Consider the following 26,456-nt stretch of genomic DNA (forward strand, 5'->3'; position numbering starts at 1 on the left):
TTTTAAATGGATGAAAACACAATAGACAATGCCATTAATATACCAGACAATCCCTAAAGCAGTCATACTTAACGGTATGTATTTTACAAACTCTTTGGAAATTGCAGTGAATGTGTCTCAGTGATTGCAGTATAAAGACACCTGTGTCTGGAAGGTCCAGTCACTGGTTAATCAGTATTCCTAGCTACCATTACACCATGAAGACAAAAGAACACTCCAAGCAACTTAGAGAAAGTTATTGAAAAGTCTAAAACAGGGGATGGATACAAAAAAATTCCAAGTCACTGAACATCCCCCAGAGTTGGAATGGAAGGAATATGACACATGTGTAAATCTGCCTAGATCAGACCGTCCTCACAAACTGAGTTGGCGTGCAAGAAGGAGACTAGAGAGAGAGGACACCAAGACTCCTATGACTACTCTGAAGGAGTTCCAAGCTTCAGAAGCTGAGATGAGAGAGACTCTAGAGGCCGGGTTCTTCACCAGTCAAAGCTTTACGGGAGAGTGGCGAAGAGAAAGACACTGTTGAAGAAAACTCAGATGTAGTCTGGACTAGAGTTCACCTAAAGGCATGTGGGAGACTCCATGGTCAAGAGGAAGAAAGTTCTTTGGTCTGATGAGACCAAAATGGAGCTTTTTGTGTCTGAAAACTACACAGTGACACAAACACACCACCCCCACTGTAAAGCACGGTAGTGGCAGCATCATGCTGTGGGGATGCTTCTCAGCAGCCAGGAAGGCTTTTTTACGGTAGAGGGTAAAATAAATGAAGTGAACTATAGAAAAATCCTGTAGAACAATCTTATTCAGTCTGCTGGAGAACTACAGCTTGGGAGACAATTTATTTTCCTGCAAAAGCAATGAGCCGAAGCATACAAAGAAAGCTACACAGACATGGTTTAAAGACAACGAGGTGGATGTTCTGGAGTGGCTGAGTCTAAGCCCAGACTTCAGTTCAACAGAGAATTGTGGCTGGACTTGAAAAGGGCTGTTCACACCTGATCCCTGTACAACCTGACAGAGCTTGAGCAGTTTAGCAAAGAAGAAAGAGGTAAAATTTCAGTGTCCAAATGTGCAAGCCTGATTGAGACCTACAGTCACGTATTTTACATTACATTTGTAGAAATCTGTTTTCACTTTGACACTAAAGAGGGTCTTTTGTATTTTAACATCAAAAAGCCAAAATATATTGACCATGATTGAGTTATAAAATCAGTAAAAGGTTAAAACATCCGATGGGGTGAATACTTTTTATATGCAATGTACTCCAAGAGTGCATCAACGACTCATCCATGAGGTCACCAACACGTAAAGAGTTCATAATTCAACAGTAAGAAAGAGACTGGGCAAAAATGGCATCATGGGAGAGTTCTATGGCCAAACAAACATGCCAAAAAAAAAAAAAAAAAAAAATCAGGAAAGGGGTGAATACTTTTTCCACAACTCTGTATTGATACTTATGTTAAATGACTATATAACTCTGAGATTTCTGAGATTTTGTATTAAGGAGAGAAAAACCTCAGCAGATCTTTGTCAAACCTCTCTTAGTTAAATGAACATATTATTTTTCTTTTGCCGTCTTTCTGTCTCTATTGCACTCTAATAACAATGTCAAATACATCTTTTTATGAATGAGGAAGGCAGAGAAGAAAAAACAGTTCTTGAGAACTTGTGAAAAAACACTTTTTTGTTTCAAATCAAAGAGTTGTGTCATTGAGAAAGATTTCCAAAAATGGGTCTCTTCAGATTTGAATAGTTCTATCAAAGTGCTTCTTTCTGCCTGCTCGCCCTTCGTCTTCTCTTTCTCCTCCTGCATGCCGTTTCCTCACAATCCTAAAGAGCCGTACCAATTTTTTTCTCCTCATTCCAGCAACTTCATTCTTCTCCCTGTATAATAGTGGATTTTCCATGGTGGATTTGTGCTGGGCTATTTTGGTCTCTGCACTGGCTCCTGCATGCACCACTGTAATCCAATTGTGATAGTGTTAATTTTTAAAGCTTTATTATTGAAATTGCTGAGACCTCATTTTCTGATCCTGTCACCGTCGAAGACTGCTGTAATCAGCTAATTCAACTTATTCCAGTCCATTAAGTCACACATGGAGATTGGTTTTGGTCACTGAGGCAGCAGGGAGCCAGGGAAGTGATCGTATCTGGAGTTTATGAGCAGGGGTGGCTTCAGTCATTAGGAGGCCCTGGGCAAGGACCAGTATGGGGCCCCTCCTCATTTAGCTAAATATTTAAGAAGCATCTCTTTAACGGACCAAAACAGAGAAAAACAGGGCAGTAACTCTAGGTATCTACTGAACTATAATTTGCTTAATAGGAAGACATTTTGGGTCATTCTGAGGGCTTGGACTTCATTTTTGGAGCAGTAGGTTGTCCCCAGAGATTTTTTTTTTTTTTTTTTGCATAATTAAAATCAATTTGGTGTAATTGTACTCCGTCTCGACCGAAGTAATGACACTGTATTCATCTGCTGTAATATGGAGTTGGCCCCCTTTCGCAGCTTTCACAGCCTCCACTCTCCTTGGAAGGATTTCCAAAAGGTTCTGGAGTGTTTCTGTGGGAAATTTGTGCCCATTCATTCTGTAGAGCATTTATGAGGTCAGACACTGATGTTGGACCAGAAGGCCTTGCTCACTATAGGCCCTTTTCCACCTGCCTGTCTTAGCCCTACTGGACTCGACTCGACTTTACTCGGTTTGTGTTGCGTTTCTACGGGCGCGGTACCTCAAACCAGATACTATTTTTTAGTACCTGCTCTGCTCAGGTTCCAAGCGAGCTGAGCTGATTCTAAACGGTGACATCAACCGACTGCCGGTCACTGATTGGTCAGAGAATGTTGTCACCGAAGAGTCATGAGTGCGATGCCCGACACAGGAATCAAACCTGCCATTTTTAGAAAACGACAACAGGACTATACAGCTATGTCTGCACCGTGTGCACGTAAAGTACTAGGGCTGGTGGAAAAGGTACCCAAACGTAGTAGAGTCAAGTAGAGTAGAGCTGAGTCGAGTCGAGTAGGGCTGGGACTGTTTATACTTTTTGTCTCATTATAATGACTTTGTATCTCAAAATTATAACTTTCTAACTCATAACTCTGACTTTTTATCTCCTAGTTATGACTTTTAATCTCATAATTGACATTTTATCTCATAATGATGACTTTTTATCTCATTATTTTGAGTTTGTATCTCAAAATTATTACATTTTTACTCATAATTATGACTTTCTATTTCATAATTATGATTTTTTTCTCTCACATTTTTTACTTTTTAACTCATAATTTTGACTTTTTATCTCATAATTTCTCCATTTTTTTTATCTCATAAATTTGAAATTTTTATCTCATTATTTTGACTTTTTATCTCATAAATTCACCTTTTCAACTCATAATTTTAACATTTTTTAATCTTATTTAGATTTTTTATCTCATTATTTTGATTTTTTTTAATCTCATTATTTTTACTTTTTATCTCATAATTATGATGTTTTATTTTATCATTTTGACTTTTAATCCCATGAATATAACTAAGAATTTTTTTTCAAAAATTCTCTTACTTTCACATTTTTTCTATTTTATGTGGCAGAAATGGGCTTCCTTACAAATCTGCCGTTGTTTAGCAATGTCGTTTTCAAACATCGTTCAAGTTTAACACTCATAACAAATCTGAACTAAAACTTAGAAACGTGCTTCTACAGTTTCACAGAAATATCTCTGATTGTTTTATGGTATTCTCAAAATAAAGACACGTAACTTAGCAAACAACAGTGGTCGCTGAAGATTTCACAGCTAGCATGTGGCTAATTGCTAGCTTAAATGTTATATGTATGTAACTCATCAGAGATCCATCCATCAAAACATCAATGTCCAAAAACAGGAAAAATCAATCCTCTGGCACACAATCCAGCAAAATAAAAGTTTACGTCTTCATCTGACACAAACTTTATAGAAAATGTCCACAAACTTCTCAACTCTCTCTGTTCAGGTGGTCTGTCTGTTTAATGTCGGTTTCCAGCACGAGGTAAAATCACGAGAGCTACACAGTACCAGGACGCCATCTAGCGTCAGTTTTTGGAATAGTCACAACATAAATGTTAAACGACCCTTTTCTGTGGGTTACAGGTTAATTGTCAACAGGTCAGTTACATGACTCGCGATAGAGAGAGCTTTTTAGAGAGCTAGAGTCTCTCAGAGGAAAAGATGGGAAGTTCATCAATCTTTTTAAAACTGCATCTAAAAATTGTGGAACAATTTCAGATAAATGTTCCTCAGTGTAAAATTATAAAGACTTTGATCATCCCATCATCTACAGGCCATAATATCAGCAAAAGATTCAGACAATCTGGAGAAATCTCTGTGAGCAAGGTCAGTATTGAATTCTCATGATCTTTGGGCTCTCAGGGGCCGCTGCATTAAAACAGACACGATTCTGTACTGAAGTCACTGCATGGGAACACGAACACTTACTTAGTCTTCCTCAACGCTGAGGAAGACTAAGTCGAAACGCGTCGGTTGTGCCTTGCTGCCTTGAATAAAACGACCAAAAAGGACATTTTGAGTGCTGACACTTCTCCTTTCTTAGGAAGTCTTTTTGTTGGGCACCTTAAAAAAGTTTTTTGTTTGGAGGGTGCTCCTTTCTTTGCTTTTCTGGGAGCCTGCAGTCCAGACCAATAGAAAATATTTGGGGCATCATAAGAGGAAAATCCAGCGAAATAACCCAGGACTGTTGAGCAGCTAGAGTCCTTCATCAGACAAGAATGGGACAACATTCCTTTCCTACACTCTGCTTCCCAGATGTTTACAGACTGTTGTTAAAAGAAGAGGGAATGCTACACAGAGATGTGTTGATACCACCAAAGTCAAAATGAGCCAGTATTTTTCATGAGATGGTAAAATGTCTCAGGTCCAACATCTGATTTGTTATTTTCTACAGTGAATAAAATATGGGGTTGACAATCATTGCATTCTGTTTTATTTACATTTTATAGAGCGCCCCAACTTTTTTGGAGTTGGAATTGGAATCCATGCTGCTGTCTTCATTTGATAGCACAGATCTAGAAATAAAGGTTCTTGTTCTCAGTCTTCTTCTGTCTTATTTTTATCGACTTTGAGGCCAGCATCAGTAAAAGTTGGCTAATCTTACCCCGCTCTCCCCTACAGACGATGCACTGGTTCGTTTTAACAAATCCCAAAGAGACTCTGTTCTGTGATCCTGAGTGACCCAAAGGAAGTCCTCTCTGAGGTGTTTGAATGGCTCTATAAAGCCTGGGTGATGTGTGGGTTTATTTTTGTTTAAGTCCAAGGCTAACACTGCTTTTCAAAGTCCTTTCTGCACATTTTTAAGAGTGGCAGCATAATAACACTGCTGAGATGTTGCTATAGTCATAGTATGTGCTGTGTTATGTGTTTTTGTTAGCCGTAACTGTCCCTCACACGGGTAATTTTCTCTCCAGTGTCTAATCTGTGAATAGAAATAGCACATACACACATTGTGCTGCATGCAGGCAGGACTCACAAACAACTCTTTTTGACTACTTGGTTGCTGGGAAACTTAGCCTGAGTCTTAAAGAGTGAGGGATAATAAAAGAAAAGCATTGTGTGTGGCCTCTGCCACCGTCTGGGCTCCTGGGGGCCGTTACTTAACTCTCTGAGCGTGTGTGCTGCAGCAGCCTTGATTGCTTCTCGGACATCGCTGCCTGCCCCGTCTCCTAGATTTAGCTGAATCTCCTGCAGGACAAGACCCGTCAGACCCCCCAAAAAATGAAGGCCAGAGGCTGAGGATCTGTTTGAAATACAATGCGTATAAAATAGTGTTTGAACACCTCAGAGCACAGGGAGCCCGGGACAGTTTACTCAGGACAGCCATGTGGACTAAGAGGATGAAACTGGTCGTCTTGGTGAGTTTGAATTTATTATTATGAGAGAAAATGTGTATTCAGCTCCACGACACTGCCTTCATTATTAAAAAGCTGCTTGACTGAAGTGTAGGTACACACTGGTAGCCTTGGAAAACCTGAAAGTGATGCTGGTCGGGCCCAGGGACTATCATTATGTAGTTTCAGCCCGGTGCTGAGATGGCTTTTTGGACAGTTTGACTGCAGAGGATGATTCTCTGTGCAACTTTAATAAACCGCAGAGGAGAAAGTGTCTCCAGAGCTGGATCTGAAGAGGACCTGTAGGAAGGGAAAAGGACAACCAGGTAGGTGAGATTGTTTCAGGTATTACAGCACTACAGCAGATTTTAAATGAAGGTGTTTGGGTACACCTGCTCCTCTGCACATTAATGCAAATATCTGATCAGCCAAGCATTAGGAAGTGTAAATGTTGTCTGAACTCTAGGTGATGTGCAGAAGGTCAAACAGGGCACTAGAATGGGAAAGAATGGTGATATGGACATGCCATGGTTGTTGGTGGTCTGGCAGGCTGTCATGTTGTTTACCACAACTTCTGACCCCTCCATTTAAATGACAGAAATCCACTCATTAGACCAGGCGGCATGTTCCAATCTTCTATAACCACCCGCCAAAAAGAGGGGTGGAATGGGGGGAACTCAGAACCAAAAATCATTTTTATAAATCAGTGTTTTCCAAACTGGGGTCCAGGAACCCTTAAGGCACTGAACTTAACTGGCGGCCTGAGGACCAAATCAGGCCCCCAAAAGCTTCCTGTCTGGCCTCCCTAGATCATTATATACAGAAAAGGAGGAAAAGAAGATGTTGTGGTTTTAAGAGTGTCTTTTGGCTTTGAATCTTTGCAGCTGCTTAATCCACCAAAAACAACAACAAAAAAATTAATAATGTTATAGTTTAAGAATAGTTTTACATTTGATCTGTTTTAACAAAAAACAAAGAAACATACAAACAAACAACTCTTGTCACCCATAATTGGTAAATATTTTCAAGATATACAGTCATGGATGAAAGTATTGGCACCCCTGGAATTTTTCCAGAAAATACACCATTTCTCCCAGAAATTGTTGCAGTTACAAAAGTTTTTGGTATACATGTGTCTATTGCCTTTATGTGCATTGGAACAACACAAAAAATCCGAAGGAAAAAGACAACATTGACATAATTTTACACAAAACTCAAAAAATGGGCTGGACAAAATTGTTGGCACCCTCAACTCAATATTTGGTTGCACATCCTTGGAAAATAATAACTGAAACCAATCACTTCCTATAACCATCAACAAGCTTCTTACACCTCTCAACTGGAATTTTGGACCACTCTTCTTTTGCAAACTGCTCCAGGTCTCTCAGATTTGAAGGGTGCCTTCTTGCTACATCAGTTTTGAGATCTCTCCATAGGTGTTCAATGGGATTTAGATCCAGACTCATTGCTGGCCACTTCAGAACTCTCCAGCTTTGTCTCCAACCATTTCTTGGTGCTTTTTTGAGGTATGTTTGGAGTCGTTGTCCTGCTGGAACACCCATGACCTCTGACACAGACCCAACTTTCTGACACTAGGCTCTACATTGCAGCCCCCAATTTTTTGATTTTTGATTTTTTGATTTCATGATTCCTTGCACACAGTCAAGGCACCCAGTGCCAGAGGCAACAAAATAACCCCAAAACATCCATGAACCTCCACCATGTTTGACTGTAGGTACTGTGTTCTTTTCTTTGTAGGCCTCATTCTGTTTTCTGTAAACAGTAGAATAACGTGCTTTTCCAAAAAGCTCTACCTTAGTCTCATCTGTCCACAAAATGTTCTCCCAGAAGGATTGAGGCTTACTCAGGTACATTTTTCGCAAACTCCAGTCTGGCTTTTTTATGTCTCTTTGTCAGCAGTGGGGTTCTCCTCGGTCTCCTGCCATAGCGCTTCATCTCATTCAGTTGACCAAGTATGGTCCCAGCTGACACTTTTGCACCCTGAGTCTGCAGGACAGCCTGAATTTGTGTGGAAGTTGACTGAGGATGTTTATCCACCATTCCAACTATCCTGCGTTGCATTCTTTAGTCAGTTTTTCTCTTCCGTCCACGTCCAGGGAGATTAGCCACAGCTCCATGGTTATAAACTTCTTGATTATATTACACACAGTAGACAAAGGAATTTCTAGATCTCTGGAGATGGTCTTTAACCTTGAGATTGTTCATAATTTTCCACAGTTTGGCTTCTTAAGTCCTCAGACAGTTCTGGGCTCTTCTTTCTCTTCTCCATGCTTGGTGTGACACACACAGAGGCACACAACACAAAGGTTGAGTCAACTTTTAGACATTCTGACTGGCTTCAGGTGTGATTTCTAGATTGCCAGCACCTGTTACTGCCACAGGTGAGCTTAAATGAGCATCACATGCTTGAAATAAAATGATTTACCCACAGTTTTAAAAGGGGGACAAGAATTTTGTCACACATTTTTTGAGTTTTGTGTAAAATTATGTCAATTTTGTCTGTTTTCTTCAGATTTTTTGTGTTGTTCCAATGCACATAAAGGAAATAAACGTGTATACCAAAAACATTTGTAATTACAACAATTTCTGGGAGAAATGGTGTATTTTCTGGAAAAATTCCAGGGGTGCCAATACTTTCGTCCATGACTGTACTTTCAAAAAATGTGTTAAGACTGGTGGAAATGTTGCAGAAATATGCAGGTGAAGTGGTGAAAAGGGGCTAGAGAGTGGCACAAAGGGACAAAATTGGCAGGAAAAGTGGTAAAAAAAAAAAAGAGGTTAAAATGGTAAAAGAGGAAAAAGGGAAAAAAGTATCAAAAAGTGGTCAAAAGTGGCAATAAAAGTGAAGAAAGTAATAAAAATAGGAAAATAGATGAAAAGTTGCAAAAATGGATATAGAGTGGCACAAAAGGAAATAAAAAAGAAGGGAAAGGGGTAAAATAAGTAAAAGAATGGATAGATTTGGGTTAGAGAGGCAAAAAAGTATCAAAAACGGGTCAAAGATAGCAAAAATATTGCCAAAAACCCCAGCAAAGTGGTGAAAAGGGTGGCAAAATGGGCGAAAAGTGGCAAAACTTGGTTTAAAAGTTGCAAAAATGATCAAAATGGGTAACCTGATGCAGTAGATGGATTTGTTTCACGCATCCATCTGGAAAACCTTCAAAACTAAGCATTTGGGAAAAGGCAGAGGATTTGAATAAAACACGGAGTGTGGTTGGATGGACGTTTTGTCTGTCACATCTTTACGGGCCAATCAGAGCAACAAAATACATGACGTAGCTGTGACCGAGCTCTTCTGTCATAATTGCACCGGCCTCTTGTTGCTGCTTGCTTACGTCACAACTCCGCCACGCCTGAAAGTACTGCCCCTTGTTGCTGATTGGTTCTGTCACTTTCTAACTGGGCCCAAATGGTTCAGACGGGAGCTTTGCAAGATGGATTTGCCAATGAGAAACAAGGAAACGGGCGAGTCCATCTGCGGTGCTGAATTAAAATCAGGGAGGGCCCCATTCTCTTAACCTGAAACAGCAACTTTAATAGGAAACATTTGAGAAAAGGCAGAGGCTTTGAAAAAAACTCCGAGTATGATCGGGTGATCGTTCTGTCTGTCACATCTCTACAGGCCAATCAGAGCAACAAAACACGTGACGTAGCCGCTATCGAGCTGCGCGGGCAGCTACTGAGGAATAACGCGAAACATGGCGACTGTAGACATGTCAGTACTCGACTTTTGACGTTTTTGAAAAGAAAACAACTCACTGCTGTTCTTTGTTTTTCTTTTAACGAAGAAATGTCATCAAGTTCTGATAAAACTGGCGCTTTAGCAGCATCCACACTAATCTCTTCCTCCATAACTGCACCAGCTCCTGCTGCTGCTTGTTTACGTCACGACTCTGCCACGCCTGAAAGTACTGCCCCTCATAGCTGATTGGTCCTGTCACTTTCTAATTAAGCCCAAACAGTTCAGATGGGAGCTTTACAAGATGGATCGCCAGTGAAAAACAAGGAAATGGGCGTATCCATCTGCTTTGCAAGTTTACCATTCTCTGGGATTTGAAAGAAAATACAAATACCAATGGAATATTATGTTAAATAGCCCAAAATATTTATTTGAGTTTTGTTTATTGGAAAGTCTGACCCTCAGAGTCTCTGTCATGAATAAATCTGGCCCTTGTGCAAATGGACTTGATGACCCCTGCCCTAAGGGGTGCATCCAAGATCTCAGGGGGGCGCGGAGCCCTGTCTGCTCTAACGTTGTCAAACTGAGATGTGCATATCTTCTTTTAAAATCATAATAAGAAAATGCATGATGGGTAATATGGGCCACTAAAAATAAATAAACAAAAATGAAGAGGATCTGTTAAGTTTTGAGTAAAGTCAACATTTTTTTAATTTCAAGTTTAAAAAGTCTTAAATTTTAATATTTAAAAACTCAAAAATTTCAGATTTTAAAAATGATAAATTTACAACAGTGAAAAGTCACAAATTTACAAGAAACCAAACTGAAACAAGTGGTTGGTCATTTGAATTATGACTTAATTTTAGGATCATGATCAGGAACATAATGTACAATGAAGGAAAAAATAAAGAGGATTCATTGATTTTTCTAACATAAAAGTCAAAAAAGTTTTGGAATTTAAAAATCATAATTTTAAAGTTTAGAGAGTTGTATATTTACAAGAAAAAAACTCAGAATTTCAAAGTTTAAAGAGTGGTTAATTTATATGGAAATCACAAAATTTCTTCATTTCAAAAGTCTTATATTTAGTTTTCTAAGCGATAAATCTACACACGTAAAGTCCAAATTTACAAGGAACCAAACCGAAAACAGTAGTTGGATATTTTTTTATATATATGGGCTTTATAATTTTTAAGAATTTGAAGTTTTGATTCACATGCATCGATATCATTTAAGTAAAAACAAACAAACAAATCCCACTCATAAATTAACAACTTTCAAACTTTTGAATTTCCAGCTGTTTCTTAAAAATTAACAGATCCTCTTTCTTTCTTTCTTTCTTTCTTTCTTTCTTTCTTTCTTTTCTAGAATGGCCCTAATACGCTGTTGTAATAATGGAAAGTATATATAGAGATCTTCTGTCAACAGAATTGTATGTAGGCCATTAATGTTGGGATTTTGTAAATGAGTACGAGAACCACTGGTATCAATGATGAGGCATTTGATTCATCTGGCTACAAACACTAAAATATGCCCACATGCATCACCTTGCACCTTCCTCAGGTTGCAGGAGAAAAAGCATAATCCAGTTCACATTGGTGTATTTTAAATGTTTTTAGCCTTATTAATTAAAGACCATTTACCATCTTGAGCTCCTCAGTGGTTCTCAACTGGTGGGTTGGGACTCAAAAGTGGGTTACAAATATGTGCTAGGACAAAATGTGGCAAAAACTTTACAACTTTTCAGTTGTAGTGTTGTGTCAAAATCACCTTTTCAGTGCCATACAGAGTCAAATTTTAGCCAGGAGGCTAGCACCAACACTACTGGGCTGTTCAGGGGAACAGCCATTGCACAGGACAGACCTGGTTGCTGTCATGTGATTGGCTGATTAGATATTTGCATAAATAAGCATTGTAACAGGTATACCTAATAAAGTGCTTGTTGACTGTATCTTGGGGAGTGTCCATGTTTAAAGCCATTCCCTGAATGCTGAAAGCCCCGACATTTACACTGACATGTACAGTTCACATGTGGCTTCTCTTCTATGGAGCTGTGTCTGTGTAATCTCATAAACAGCCATGCCAGCTGCCTGCCACACAACGCGTCAGGATGCAACTGATTAAAAGTCATCACGCTCATAAACACAACATAATTGAAATGTCCCTGAGGAGACACCATTCTTTCCATTCACTGCTGCAGCATAAAGGTTTCTGTGCGGTCAGCGTCCTCATTGTAATTAAAGAGGTAGATAAACTATCTCACATACTGAGATCAAACCACGCTTAATTGTCACTTTTGTAGAGATCAAAACTTGGAGAACAGATCGATTTTGTTGCTTACATTCAACACTCCTTTATCACAGCCTCAGTCTGATATGACAACACTCGATGAAGTTTAAGCCTCTGTGCTGGAGATAGGGGATATGTTTTTGGGTGTATGTTTGACTGTCCATCAGGGCCAGTCTTCAAAATGTGATATCTTAAACCTACTTTGAGGGATTTCCTTCAAACTTAGCACAATGTACACTCTGACCCCAGAATAGATAGAGCTTATTTTGGGAGGTCAATGGTTGAGGTCATTGGGACTAATTCACCCTTTAAATTCAGGTCTGGGCGAGAGCTGGCCCATCATTCACTTGATCAAAGTATTGGATAAATTAGGCTAGGTTCTGGTCGTCTACCTCCCAACCCTCACCTGTGGTCATGAACCTAGGGTAATGACTGAAGTAATGAGCTCAGACATCTGGAGGGAGCTAGGAGTAGAGGTGCTGCTCCTTCACAATGAAAGGAGCCAGTTGAGGTGGTTCACAACCTTGCAAAGCAGACAGACTCGCCCGTTTCCGTGTTTCTCACTGGTGAATCCATCTTGCAGAGTTCCCGTCTGAAACGTTTTGGCCGGTTACAAAGTGACAGGACCAATCAGCGTTGATGGGCAGTACTCTTGGGGGCGGCGGAGTCGTGATGTGACCAAGCAGCAAAAAGACGCCGGTGCAATTATGGCGGAAGACATTAGTGTGGATGCTGCTAAAGCGCCAGTTTTATCTGAGCTTGTTGACATTTCTTCGTTAAAAGAAGAACAAAGAACAGCAGTGAGTTGTTTTCTTTTCAAAAATGACAAGAGTCGAGTACTGACATGTCCATAGTCGCCATGGTTTGTGTTATGCAGTTCTGTATGGAGTTTACTCCTCGGTAGGGGTGCAGCTTGGTAGCTGTCACGTGTTTTGTTGCTCTGATTGGTCCATAAAGATATGACACACAGAACGTTCATCCAATCAACCTCTGAGTGTTTTTTCAAAGGCTCTGCCCTTTCCCAAACGCTGTCTATGGGAGGTTTACCAGATGGAACACATCCATCTGGTGTGCCAGGTTAGGTGGTTTGGGCATCTGATCAGGATGCCTCCTGGTTGCCAGCCTGTGGAGGTATTCCAGGCACGTCCATCTGGGAGGAGAGCTCAGGGAAGACCCAGAATGTTCTGGAGGGATTACATATCCTGTCTGGTCTCAGAGTGCCTTGGGATCCCCCAGAAAGAGTTGGAAAGTGTCGCTGGGGAAAGGGATGTCTGCATGGACTTGCTTAACCCTGCGACCCATTCCCGGATAAGCAGAAGAAGATGGATGGATGGATGTAGGTGTGGAAATGGTATGGAGTTTGGTCTGTTAATCACATGTGGGCCCTATAAGGCCATAATTCCATACCAAAACTCCCTAAAAGGTTTTCCATATAAGGCCCAGCTGTGGGCCATTTCAACTATTTTATTTGGTGTAGTCGTGGTAGAGGTCTGGTTTTATTATGGTTCAGACAGCGCTGTCACACACTTGGGACAGATGTTGGCTGTCATTTACTTTCCAAATATTGGCCACATCTTGCTGTTCATCTAGCCCATGTCCAACTAAAGGACTTCTGCTATCAGGGTAGTTTTAGATAACATCCAGAAAAAACATTTTGGCAGAGATCCAGCTCAAAGCTGGCACAGTTCGGCCCAGATACAGCTCGTAGCCAGTGCAGAGCCTGATCTGGGCAAAATATTTTTGCTATCAGGCATATTTGCACCAGATTTGGGTTGAACATTCACTTGGTTTCCATTAATCTGGATGTGTTCTGGCCCACTGGAAAAGTCAGCGGAGCAGACCCACTTTCCCAAGTGGATCGAAAATTAGGGTAAATCCAGCCCATGTCCAGTGCTGTCACATTTTGCTATCTGGACTAGTGTCTACCCCATGCTTAGAAAAACACAATCAAGAACACTTTCTATGATTTTCTTCAAACTCTGCACAGATGTCCACTCTGGGTCACAAATAAACTGATTCGATTTTTGAGCTTGTTGGACAAAAGACAAGCCATTAGGCCTCGTAATGATGCTGTGAGCGCCATCGCTGCACATATGTATCAAATATTGATTGGTGCACCCCCCCCCCCCCCCCCAGTTGCATTTGCAGATCATGGGGACCATGTGACTGCAAAGAACACAAACTGAGGCTACAGCCCTTGATGCACTGGGTTTGAATCCTGATCCTCGTGCTGCTGTTGATGTTATTGAATGCCCCCCTCCATTCTCTCTCCCTGTATCTCCTATATTTCTTGAGTTGTCCAATTGAATAAAGGCAAGAAGTCTTTAGATGTAGAACTGCCATCTTGTGGTTATATGGCTCAGTGAACTTTCTGGTTGCAAGTCAGAGAAAATTTAGTCGTGGGTCATGAAGTAGGACTGGGCATTGCTGTAGTTTTCTGTTCCTGTCAAGACTATTTTCATCCACCATGAACTCTGTAACTTAGTGAAGTTGTGTCAGTATACCTGCTTCAGCTGCAGGTGTTTCCTGCAGGAGAAATGCTAGAATTAAAGGATGACCATGAGGCCTAATAACCTTCATGTTTGACCTCCAAAATCCAAGTTCATCTTTGAGTTCTAGTGGACATTTGTGCAAAAATTGGTGAAAAGCCCTCAAAATATCCTTAAGATGTTAAATTCATAAACAAGAGATGCACATGAACCACATTAGCTTTACTGTTCACCTGTATACAGTTAAGTTTATTCATGAGTCTGGGCCTACATTTTTGTAGAGTTTGAAGAAAACCTTCAAATTCCTAATGAAGGTACTGCGTTCTAACCTTGGAAAGCTTCCTATGAAAGCTGTTTCCTTGTTTCTCACTGGCGAACCCATCTTGCAAAGCTCCCATCTGAACTGTTTTGGCCCAGTTACAAAGTGACAGGACCAATCAGCTATGAGGGGCAGTACTTTCAGGCGTGGCAGAGTCGTGACGTAAACAAGCAGCAGCAAGAGCTGGTGCAGTTATGGAGGAAGAGATTAGTGTGGATGCTGCTAAAGTGCCAGTTTTATCAGAACTTGACGTCATTTCTTCTAAAGAAGAACAAAGAACAGCAGTGAGTTGTTATCTTTTCGAAAACAACAAAAGTCGAGTACTGACATGTCTACAGTCGCCATGTTTCGCGTTATTCCTCAGTAGCTGTGCAAGTGCAGCTTGCTAGCGGCTACATCACGTGCTTTGTTGCTCTGATTGGCCCATAGAGATTTGACAGACAGAACGATCACCCAATCATACTCTGAGGATTTTTCAAAGCCTCTGCCTTTTCTCAAAAGTTTCCTATTGAAGCTTTCCCAGATCTGAAGTGTCAGATTAAACTGCGTTCAAAAATGGCATAGAAATCAAGGCATAAACACGAGGCCTTGACCCTTGACCTCTGACCTCCAAAATCTAACCTGTTTATTTTTATCTCAAGGCAAATGTTTGGAGAAGCCCCTCAATGCAGTGTGCAATAGGGGGTGGAGCCCAATGTGGGCGTTTCTCAACATTGGGCATCGCCCACTCAATTCTGCCTTACCTTTCCTATGAAACCTGTGGGGTAGGAGGCAAACATCACCAGAAAAGATAGTTAGCAACCCACCAATAAAACAATACTTTCAGTGCTAGATGGAACAATAAGTATCTGACAAAAGTCAACATAATTGAAGGCTTAACAACAATATAAGTGGAATAGATTGACAGTTGAGTTTTATGTGATAAAAAATATGTTTTAATTAACTGAATATTAAAAATCAGATTAATCTCTCTGTGAGTATGTTACACTTTATATATTATAAACTATAGTGTAATAGATTTTTAAAGATAAATGATAACTTCAGTAAATGTTTTTGTTCATTAGTAGCAGAAGTCTCCCAGCGCTAGCTGGTTAGCCTGCTAGTTATCCTGAAGTGAATACAATGACTAAAGACAAAGAAAATGCATGTTTGAAAATGAAACATGCTGGTGTTGTATGTGGAGATGATAGCAACTAAAACAGGACATATATCCATATATCTAAAAACAACATATATCCAAATGTTTTATTCAAACGAGTAATTTCCATTCAGAATCATTTTCGTATTGTTTACTTCCTGTTTCTTGAAAGTGGATGTGATGAAATTGGTCAGAGGTGATGATGACGTTAGGACGTAGACCAAACGTCTGATTGGACAACAGCTTGAAAGTGGGCGATGCCCAACGATCGACAGTGGGCGATGTCAAACGCTTGTTGGTCACCGCCCACTATTGCACGTTGCATTGAGGGCTACTAGAATATTTGTGTAAAGTTAAAATCTGTCAAAGTATTCCTTCGACATCTCTTCCCGAGAACGGCCTCGACTAGTGGACGGACAACCAGAGATCAAGAGGCATAAGGAAAGCCTTGCAGGACTTTCTTTAAATTGTGCCAAAATGTCTACTCTGACTCAGAGTTACACTGTTTAAATCTGGAACTACAATGCCAAAGCCAAGACCTGTCCCAGGCCGCCCTCCTGACTCACCTCTGTACCTCATTTATCAGGTAACTATAAACCTTACAGAGGCGTATAACCACCCAGCCATAGTTCCAGTTGTCTCAAGCCACAATGTTGGGCTTTTAATAGTACTAAAAGTGTTCTCTGCCCTTGTAGTGTTCAATATAATGCCAAATAGAAACTTCATAAAGGTGTTTTCAGTGCCCACACAGCCTTATTTTACAAATTCTAGCTTGTATTCACTCTATGATTCATGCTTCCCATCTTCCTGACTTGAGTATTTTATTTCCCATTACCTGACCCACACAGAAACTTGGCGTGCTTTGGTAACCTGCCGCCTCCTGGAGTCATTTCCTAGCCATCATTTGGGCGCCTATTCACCAGCCTTTAAAAGAGCTGGGGGGAAAATATCCGCTGAAAATGAAAAGACCTTTGCACACCATTCAACATGTTTGGATGGAGTGAAAAGAGCCAACAAAGGAAGTCCACTGCCACTGTGGCTGTGCCTTATGATTACAGTGACATGACAACCCACAGTGAAACTGATATTCAAGGTTACTAACGGATCACAGGGGTCGGGAACATCTCGTAACACCACTGAATGTGGGAACTTATTATTTGGTTCTGCAGAGTCGCATATGAGCGCCTTACCTCACTGACCCTATCTGGTATTTCGGTGATTGATTGACAGGTGTGAGCGGTAACCATGGGAACAAGGATGGAGGTGAAACAGCTTGAGAGTAGACTGAACACTGAGGACTACAGAAAACTACAGGACCTTTTCATGGTGGGTGTCTTAACAAGATAAACCCCAGCTATTATAGATCCTTCAGATTCTGTGTCCATCATCAGGCAGATTTGTCTTTTTAAATTCTTAATCTGATTGGATTGTTTCTGGTTAGAGATTCTGTGGTAATTTTGACAACTTTTGTGCCTATAAAAAGTATTCACCTACTTGGATGTTCTAACTTTTTATTGATTTTTAAAAATCAACCCTAGTTGATCCTGGATAATTTGGCTTTTGGGAAACGAGGAAAAACTCTTTAATATCAAAGTGAAGAAGATTCTTATAAAGTAATGTCAGTTAAATAAAAACATGCAATGTGAAATAAGTGACTACATAAATATTCACCCCCTTTAAAGTGGCTGACTCAAATTAGCTGAGGTCCAGCCACTGGTTCATCAGTCTTTCTGGCTACCATTACACCATGAAGACAAAAGAACACTCCAAGCAACTCAGAGAAAATGTTATTAAACAGTTTAAGTCAGGGGATGGATACAAAAACATTTCCAAGTCTCTGAACAAACTGAGTGAGCGTGCAAGAAGGAGACTAGTGAGAGAGGCCACCAAGGCGCCTATGACTACTCTGAAGGAGGTCTAAGCTTCAGCAGCTGAAATGGGAGAGACTGTAGACATCAACTGTTCACCATCTTCACCGTCTTCATCTTCACCAGTCAAAGCTTTATGGGAGAGTGGCAAAGAGAAAGACACTGTTGAAGAAACTCAGATTCAATCTGGACTAGAGTTCATCAAAAGGGAGACTCCATGCTCAAGAGGAAGAAAGTTCTTTGGCCCGATGAGACGCCAAACAGTGCACATCACCACGAACACACCATCCTCACTGTGAAGCACAGTGGTGGCAGCATCATGCTGTGGGGATGCTTCACAGTGGCCGGCCCTGGAAGGCTTGTACAGGTAGAGCGTAAAATGAATGTGGCAAAATATAGGAAAATCCCCGAGGAAAATCTCAGTCTGCAAGAAAACTACGATTTGGGAGATTTGTTTTCCAGCAAGACACTGACCTGAAGCATGCAGCGAAAGCAACACAGAGGTGGTTCAAAGACAACATGGTGAATGTTCTGGAGCGGCCGAGTCAAAACCCAGACCTCAATCCAATAGAGAATTTGTGGCTGGACTTGAAAAGGGCTGTTCACGTCTGATCCCCATGCATTCTGACAGAGCTTGAGCAGTTTTGCGAAGAAGAACAGAGTAAAATGTGAATATTTATGTAGTCACTTATTTTACATTACATGCTTTTAAATGACATTTTTTGTTGAAATACTTCATTGATGCTTTAATAATCCTCACTGTTATAACACACTGGTGTGTAGTTGAATAAGAGTCTCTAAATAAACTCTAATTCTGTTCATCAGGACCCCTCGGGTGAACCTCGCTCCCTGTCCAGGGCTGAATTCATCCACCTGGGTCAGTCATCAGTCGGCCGTGGCTCTGAGGAAGAGTACGGCCTCCTCTTTGACAGTGTGGCCCTCACTCAGGAGACCTGCGGCCTCCTTCTGGATATAGACAGTGTGAAGGAAGAAGGGCGTATAGACTGGACAGGCCTCTGCTCCTTCCTGCTTGTGGAGCTTTCTGACAAAGTGAAAAACAGCAGGACCAGCAGTAGGCCCTGCTGGATGCCAGCACGCACTCTAACCTGTCCACACCGAGACCCTGTTCAAAAGGTAAAAGAGTCATGGCTGTCTGAGAATCTTAAGGAAAGACAGTTTCCTGAGAAGGTTCAAAGATGTTGCCTATTTTAAAGTCATCATCTATCGCAGAGAATTAACTGAAAACCGTTCTGACATTGACTGACTGTCTGGAGAATCCCAGACTCTGCTGACTTGCTAGAATTCCACATTATTAAACATTGTGTGAGCAGAAGTTGGAAAGTATTAGGGTCTTGCTCATCAAAATGACCCACCTATTTCGAGATAAATGGCTCCAGACTCCTTTAAGTTTAACATCTATCAATTAAAATGTAAATGAAGCGGCTGGTGTAAAGTGCCTACTGCTGAGGATAAAGTGATGGCTCACCACTTCAATCTTTCAATCCTGAGAATGTCAGAATGTCCTGCAAGTTGTTTTCTAAAGGGCTGGAGGGGTTTGACCTATTTAGCTCAGAACATTGTTAACGAGGAAGAAAGTCTGATGTTGCTTTGAAAACTCTTAATTTGTTCAGGTTAAAAGTAAAGTTGCTATGTTGTCAGTAAATTTTTGCAAAAGAGAAAAGTACTTAAAACTGCAGGAATACATTTGTTTTTGTTTTTTTATGAAATAATAGAGGATATGTCTACTTACAGTAAGAAAGTTGCTTTAGGACACATTGCCACATGGCTCTGCACCCACAAAATGTTATTCCCATTATCATATATATATATATATATATATATGTAAAATATATATATCCCGATTCGACTGTATTTGCACTGCACCATTACTGGGGCTGGACCCTCAGTGCTATCTTTGATACTGTCTTGATTTTCAGCCTCTTGGCGTCAGAATTTACATATGCTATTAGCACTAAAGGGTCATCAAGTCATCTGACAGGCAATTCAAAGTAAATATCCTTTCAAGAGAAGTTTAACCTTCTTTTAAATAAATAAACAGCAGGTTTTACACCGCGTTCCAAATTATTATGCAAATGATATGTTTCTCTGACTTTCCTGAGTATTCAATGCAAATAGCAGTCAGTATAATTTTCAAGTCATCAACCATTTGTGCATAATTCAAATTTTATTAAATTTTATTTTTTTCAGAAATAAAAAAACTCAAAATGCACGGTACCAAATTATTACACACAACAGATTTTCAAAACAATTTATAGGTTATAAAGAACTGAAAATGGTCTTTTGTTGAATGTGCAGCATTAGGAGGTCATATTTACTGAAATCAAAACTATTTCAATCAAAAACATCTTAACAGGCCAAGTTACTGTGGATATATTATGTTTTGCATATAAGTATATTACACTTACAGGTATATTATGTTCAGAGGTGTCAAGTAACAAAGTACAAATACTTTGTTACCTTACTTAAGTAGAAATTTTGGGTATCTGTACTTTACTGGAGTAATTATTTTTCAGCCTACATTTTACCTCTACTCCTTACATTTTCACGTAATTATCTGTACTTTCTACTCCTTACATTTTCACGTAATTATCTGTACTTTCTACTCCTTACATTTTCACGTAATTATCTGTACTTTCTACTCCTTACATTTTCACGTAATTATCTGTACTTTCTACTCCTTACATTTTCACGTAATTATCTGTACTTTCTACTCCTTACATTTTAAGAGTAGCCTCATTCCTCCTATTTCATTTCAGCTTGTTTTCATTCTGGCTTAGCATAGTTAAAAAAACAAACAAATAAAAAAAACAAAAAAACTATCCAGATAAATCGCGCCATCCAGATAAAGTGAATTTAATTGTGGTTGGATGAAAAGTATAAACATGGTTTGTACGTGATTCATCGCACCTTCGGACATGACACAAATCACGTCACACTCCAGCAAGGAAGTAGCAGACGTACGTAACCTAGTATGAAGATGACCATGGCAGAGACTCAAGAGAACTGGAGCAAAATGTCCCAATCAGCAAGGAGGTTGGTAGTACACATGTATGATTCTTGAATGTATTTGCATTGTACTAAAATGCATTCATTTTCAATGGGCATATACACGGCTGAAACAGGTGCATCCCAAATTTTTCAACATTAACATTTTAATATAACAATATAGTCATTATGGCCTTTAGAAAAATGTTTTTTTGGGGAGGTGGGGTAGTGCACTATGGTAGAATGGAATGGAATGGAATGTATAATGGAATGGAATGGTAGAAAAGATTGGAATGGTAGAATGGAATGGAATGGTAGAATGGAATTAGCCCCTGTGGTGCGGCCTAAGCTTTTGTCCTTAATGGAATTTTTTCCCTTTACATTACTTTTACTTTTATACTTTAAATAGTTTTAAAACCTGTACTTTTACACTTTTACTCGAGTAGCCTTGAGAAAGGATGCTAGAAAATTCCTGAGAAGGCAATGTTTACTAGACCAGAAAGAGTGATCAATGTGATAAACAGGAAAAGGGGGGCTTGGAACAATGTCTGGACTCAGTTTTGATGTTTTGATAGTTACCAAGGTGTATGGAGAATGTTAAGAAGTGTGTAGTTAGGTGCATGTAGACAGATTCTATGGCACACATGGACTGAGAGATATAAAAGCCTATGATCAGAGAGGTTTGGGGTCTCACTCGTGTTCCATTGTCCTGCTTGTAATAAACATAACGTCAAGGCTGCATTCAACTCGTTCTGACTCCTGACTTGTCTTTTAATGTAGAATTTCTGACTACTACATTACAAGTTAACATAGGAGCCCTTCTTTGATATAACCTTCACTATTCTTGCATCCATTGAACTTGTGAGTTTTTGGAGTGTTTCTGCTTGAATTTCTCTGCAGGATGTCAGAATATCCCCCCAGAGATGTGAACTGCCTCCCACCCTCATAGATCTTTAGCTTGAGGATGCTCCAAAGGTTCTCAGTAGGGTTGAGGTCAGGGGAGGATGGGGGCCACACCATGAGTTTCTCTCCTTTTATGCCCATAGCAGCCAATGACACAGAGGGATTCTTTGCAGCATGAGAGGGTGCATTGTCATGCATGAAGATACTTTTGCTGCGGAAGGCATGGTTCTTCTTTTTGTGCCATGGAAGAGAGTGGTCAGTCAGAAACTCTAGATACTTTGCTGAGGTCATTTTCACACCTTCAGGGACCCTAAAGGGGTCTACCAGCTCTCTCCTCATGATTAGGCCCAGAACATGACTCCGCCCCCTCCTTGCTGACATCACAGCCTTGTTGGGACATGGTGGCCATCCACCAACCATCCACTACTCCTTCATCTGGACCATCCAGGGTTACACGGCACTCATCAGTCAACAAGACTGTGTGAAAATGAGTCTTCATGTATTTCTGGGCCCACTGCAACTGTTTCTGCTTATGAGCCTTGGTTAGGGGTGGCTGAATAGTAGGTTTATACATGACTGCAAGCCTCTGGAGGATCCTACACCTTGAGGTTGGTGGGACTCCAAAGACACCAGCAGCTTCAAATACCTGTTTGCTGCTTTGTAATGGCATTTTAGCATCTGCTCTCTTAATCTGATGAATTTGTCTGACAGAAACCCTCCTCATTATGCCTTTATCTGCAAGAACCCGTCTATGCTCTGAATCAGACACAAATTTCTTCACAGTACGATGATCACGCTTAAGTTTTTCATGAAATATCGAATGTTTTCATACCTTGTCCAAGGCATTTCACTATTTGATGCTTTTCGGCAGCAAAGATCCTTTTTCTTTCCCATATTGCTGAAACTTGTGGCCTCCTTAATAATGTGGAACTTCCCTCTTAAGTAGTTTTTCTTTAATTGGGCTCACCTGGCAAACTAATGATCACAGGTGTCTAAGATTGATTTCAGTGATCCAAAAAGCCCTGAGACACAGTACCATCCATGAGTGTAACTGAAAAACTAAAAAAGTTGAATGTTTATGGCAGTAAAAATTAATTTGCATAATAATGTGGAACACGGCGTAGAATGCTGAAAATGTTGGTGCTTTATTGGATGCAATACACTTGAAACACACTGTACAAATCTTTCACCTCCTGCAGATAAAAATCAGAGATGAGACACCCTCAGGGAAGTCTTACAGAGGCTGAAGTTGACTCAGATTGACCTGGTGTGCAGGTCTTATGCGACTAGAGTACATCTTATACTTGACCTTTAATTTACGCATTAACACGGCTTTCTTTCATAAAGATGTTTAATGGATTTTCCTCTGCAGACAGTCAACTCAAGCCTTTTCTTTCACAGCCCTTTCTGGTTGCCAACAAAATGGCATCATTCATTAATCCTTTTGGTTTTATTGGTCTGAGCAAAAATGAATGTACCCCACACACTTGTACTTATTTGGATCCAATAAGAAGAAGATTTAAGAAGGAGGTCATGTTTAATTTAGCTAAGCAAGTGTAGTTTTATGACTAAAGATCAGCAGGAAAGCAGAGGAAGTACTTAATCCTGAAATATCTTAAATTATAGCCTCCATTTTACTAATTAAGTTACCATTAAAATGTTAGACAAATGCATCACAAAAGCTTTAAAGCTGTCAGTTTAACAGTGTGAACTACACAGACAGTCCGTTACTCTGCCCAGCGCTTTTGCTTTAGCTTGGTTAAAAGCCTTTTTCTGATATCTCCTGATGGTCCCTGCAGGTGCTGTTCCTGCAGAGTTCAGGTCAGTATGTGACCGTGAGCAGAGGAGGAACCGTGGGGCTGAGGGACGTAGAGGACATGTCCCTTCTGCACACTCATCGACTACAGAACAGCACAGTAGCACCCAAGGACCTCTGGGTCACTGATATGGTGATCCTGCACAACTTAAGCAAGGTGACTCCTGGTGTTAAAGAGGATAAATGTCCATCAGCTGTGATGTTTTAGACACAATTTTACAATGTGTAGCATTAGAATTCTAATATTTAGACCTGGTGTTAAGTGCAGACACTTCATCTGCCTCTTTGCTGGTGATACTTGAGACTAGAGGCATTATGTTTTCAGGTTGACTGTCCGTATGCGTGGACCTTTCTTGTGGGTGTGATTTCTCAAGAATGCTCTGAGAGATTTTCTCCAGACTTTGCACAAATGTCCCCACTTTCCTTGCCAGAGAGAGAATTCCCTTGCACCCTGACATGGTCTTTCATTTACAGTTTAGTTTCTTCCTTTTTCAAAGCAGTGGTAAATTTTTCATTTTATTTGCTTTCCTTTCTTTCGTCCCATTCTCAGATAGCGGTGTCGTTCACCAGTAAGGAGGTGTATTTCTACGATATAACATCTCAACAAGACTTCAGCTGCAGATACAAACTCCAGGTAACAGCTCAAACTAACACTGACGTCTGAAAATTACTTTTTTACATATCTACACATACTCCCATGTCAGACTAAGTTTAGCATTTGTGATCACCATTAAAAGTCTTTTCTGTTGGTACTCTCAGTGTTAAGAGTGTTTTGTATAATATTTGAAACTGACATGAGAGACAGTGCCTATAAAAAGTATTCACCCCCTTGGATATTTTTCCCTTTTACTACTGATTTTATAAATGTCAGTATAATTTGGATTTTGACCTTTGGCTGCAATCACAGCACTAAGTCTGAGGTCTCTATCAGGCTCGAACATCTGACATTGTAGTCCATTCTTCTTTGTAAAACTGCTCAAGCTCTGTCAGGTTGCACAGGGATCAGACATAAACAGCCCTTTTCAAATCCAGCCACAAATTCTCTGTTGGATTGAGGTCTGGGCTTCGACTCAGCCACTCCAGAACATGCTATACATGCTTTATTGTCTTGCTGGAAAATAAATCTTCCAAATCGTAGTTTTCTTGCAGACTGAATAAGATTATCCTCTTGGATTTTCCTATTTTTTGCCACATTTATTTTATCCTCTACCTTTCCAAGCCTTCCAGAATTGGCTGCTGAGGACCATCCCCACAGCATGATGCTGCCACCACCTTGCTTCACAGTGGGGATGGTTTGTTTGTGGTGATGTGCAGTGTTTGGAGTCTCATCAGACCAAAGAACATTCCTCGTCTTGAATCCATGCCTTTAGGTGAACTCTAGTCCAGGCTGAATCTGAGTTTTCTTCAACAGTGTCTTTCTCTTCACCACTCTCCCATAAAGCTTTGACTGGTGAAGAACTCGGCCAACAGTTGTTGTCTGCAGAGTCTCTCCCGTCTCAGCTGCTGAAGCTTGAAACTCCTTCAGAGTAGTCATAGGAGTCTTGGTGTCCTCTCTCACTAGTCTCCTTCTTGCACGCTCACTCAGTTTGTGAGGACGGTCTGATCTAGGCAGATTTACACATGTGCCATAGTCATTCATTTCTTGATGATGGATTTAAATGAACTCTAAGGCAGGTTTAGTGCCTTGTAAATGTTTTGTATCCATCCTTTCCCCCTTATACTTTTCAATGAGCTTTTCTCTGAGCTGCTTGGAGTGTTCTTTTGTCTTCATGGTGTAATGGTAGCCAGGTATACTGATGAACCAGTGACTGGACCTTCCAGACACAGGTGTCTTTATACTACAATCATTTGGAACACATTGACTGCCCTCAGGTGTTTCCCATTTCACTAATTGTGAGATGAAAAGCTCCAGTTGAACTAGGTCAGTCACTTTAAAGGGGGTGAATATTTAAGTAGTCATTATTTTGTTTAATTGACATTATTTGTAGAAATCTGTTTTCACTTTCACATTGAAGATATTTTCTGTAAAATAAAATTGTAGTAAAGCCAGACCATATTGACCATGGTTGATTTATAAAATCAATAAAAGGGTTAAAAACACAAGTGAGTTTATTCTTTTTTATTTTTTAAGATTTTGGGCCTTTTCATGCCATTATTGAATAGAGGAAGGACAGTGGATAGACTCGGAAACAGGGAAGAGAGTGGGGAGAGACATGTGGCAAAGGGCCACAGGCCGGCCCCAAACCCAGGCTGCCTGCGCACATGGGCAGTGCCCCAAACCACAATCTGCATGCCTGTGGGTTTATACTTATAGGCACTGTGATGTGGTGCTTTGTACTTCCTCTCCAGGGTCTCAAATTTACTCCCTGGTGTCTCGACTATTGGACGGATCCCTCACAGCCGGACCAAGCCGTCCTCACCGTAGGAGACATTGGAGGACAGGTAACGAACAGGCCGAGAAAGCAAAGGTAGACATGAGGTAGTGAAGAGAAGCAGGGAGAGGGCCGTCTATTCTCAGGAGTCTTCGTTTGTCTGCATCACCTCTGTGTGTTGATCCCTTCTTTACTGTCTGTTCTCTCAGGTCAGTGGTATATGCTTTAACTCAGCTCAGATCTCTCTGTTCGAGAGATACAGTCTGAGGACGGACTTCGATTCAGCAGACATCATCCTGTGGGACGAGCTGGTCAGAGGAAAGCATCGCTCCTGTTACACCGTGACTCACCGAGCACACTCTCCTGCCTGGGTTAGGAAAGGTAGGAAATACGCTCACAAAGTCACATTTTCTGTACTAGTGCTACAATCTTTGACCAAAACTCAGGGACGCTTTAGTAATTTGGAGGCTCCAGAAAAAAGACCATTATAATCCCTTCTTGTTATAAATAAAAAAAAATGTTAGAAAATATTTGAAAGCATTTCTTCCAGGTAACAAAGCCAGAGAATTACAGGACATGCCCAAACATGCAATATAAATACCCAAATAGCCAACAGAACTTCATCCTGCCTGTGTGTTTTAGCTGATGTCTGTCCAGTCTCCCTCACTGTGATAGG

The 26,456-nt window shown here is 40.5% G+C and overlaps 1 protein-coding gene across 1 annotated transcript in view; it reads left to right on the plus strand.

Annotated features, from left to right (window-relative positions):
• The first annotated feature begins 17,060 nt into the window (after positions 1–17,060).
• Positions 17,061–26,456, plus strand: part of LOC121521878 (WD repeat-containing protein 49-like) — a 101,379-nt gene continuing 91,983 nt past the window's right edge. Inside the window, exons 1-6 of the mRNA XM_041806065.1 lie at positions 17,061–17,141; positions 18,509–18,817; positions 23,392–23,565; positions 23,959–24,042; positions 25,758–25,850; positions 25,990–26,161. Of these exons, the coding sequence (XP_041661999.1) occupies positions 17,061–17,141; positions 18,509–18,817; positions 23,392–23,565; positions 23,959–24,042; positions 25,758–25,850; positions 25,990–26,161 (913 nt within the window). The remainder of the gene's footprint in view (positions 17,142–18,508; positions 18,818–23,391; positions 23,566–23,958; positions 24,043–25,757; positions 25,851–25,989; positions 26,162–26,456) is intronic.

The sequence above is a fragment of the Cheilinus undulatus genome, linkage group 2 (genome assembly GCF_018320785.1).
Source record: "Cheilinus undulatus linkage group 2, ASM1832078v1, whole genome shotgun sequence".
In the NCBI taxonomy this organism is placed as follows: Eukaryota; Metazoa; Chordata; class Actinopteri; order Labriformes; family Labridae; genus Cheilinus; species Cheilinus undulatus.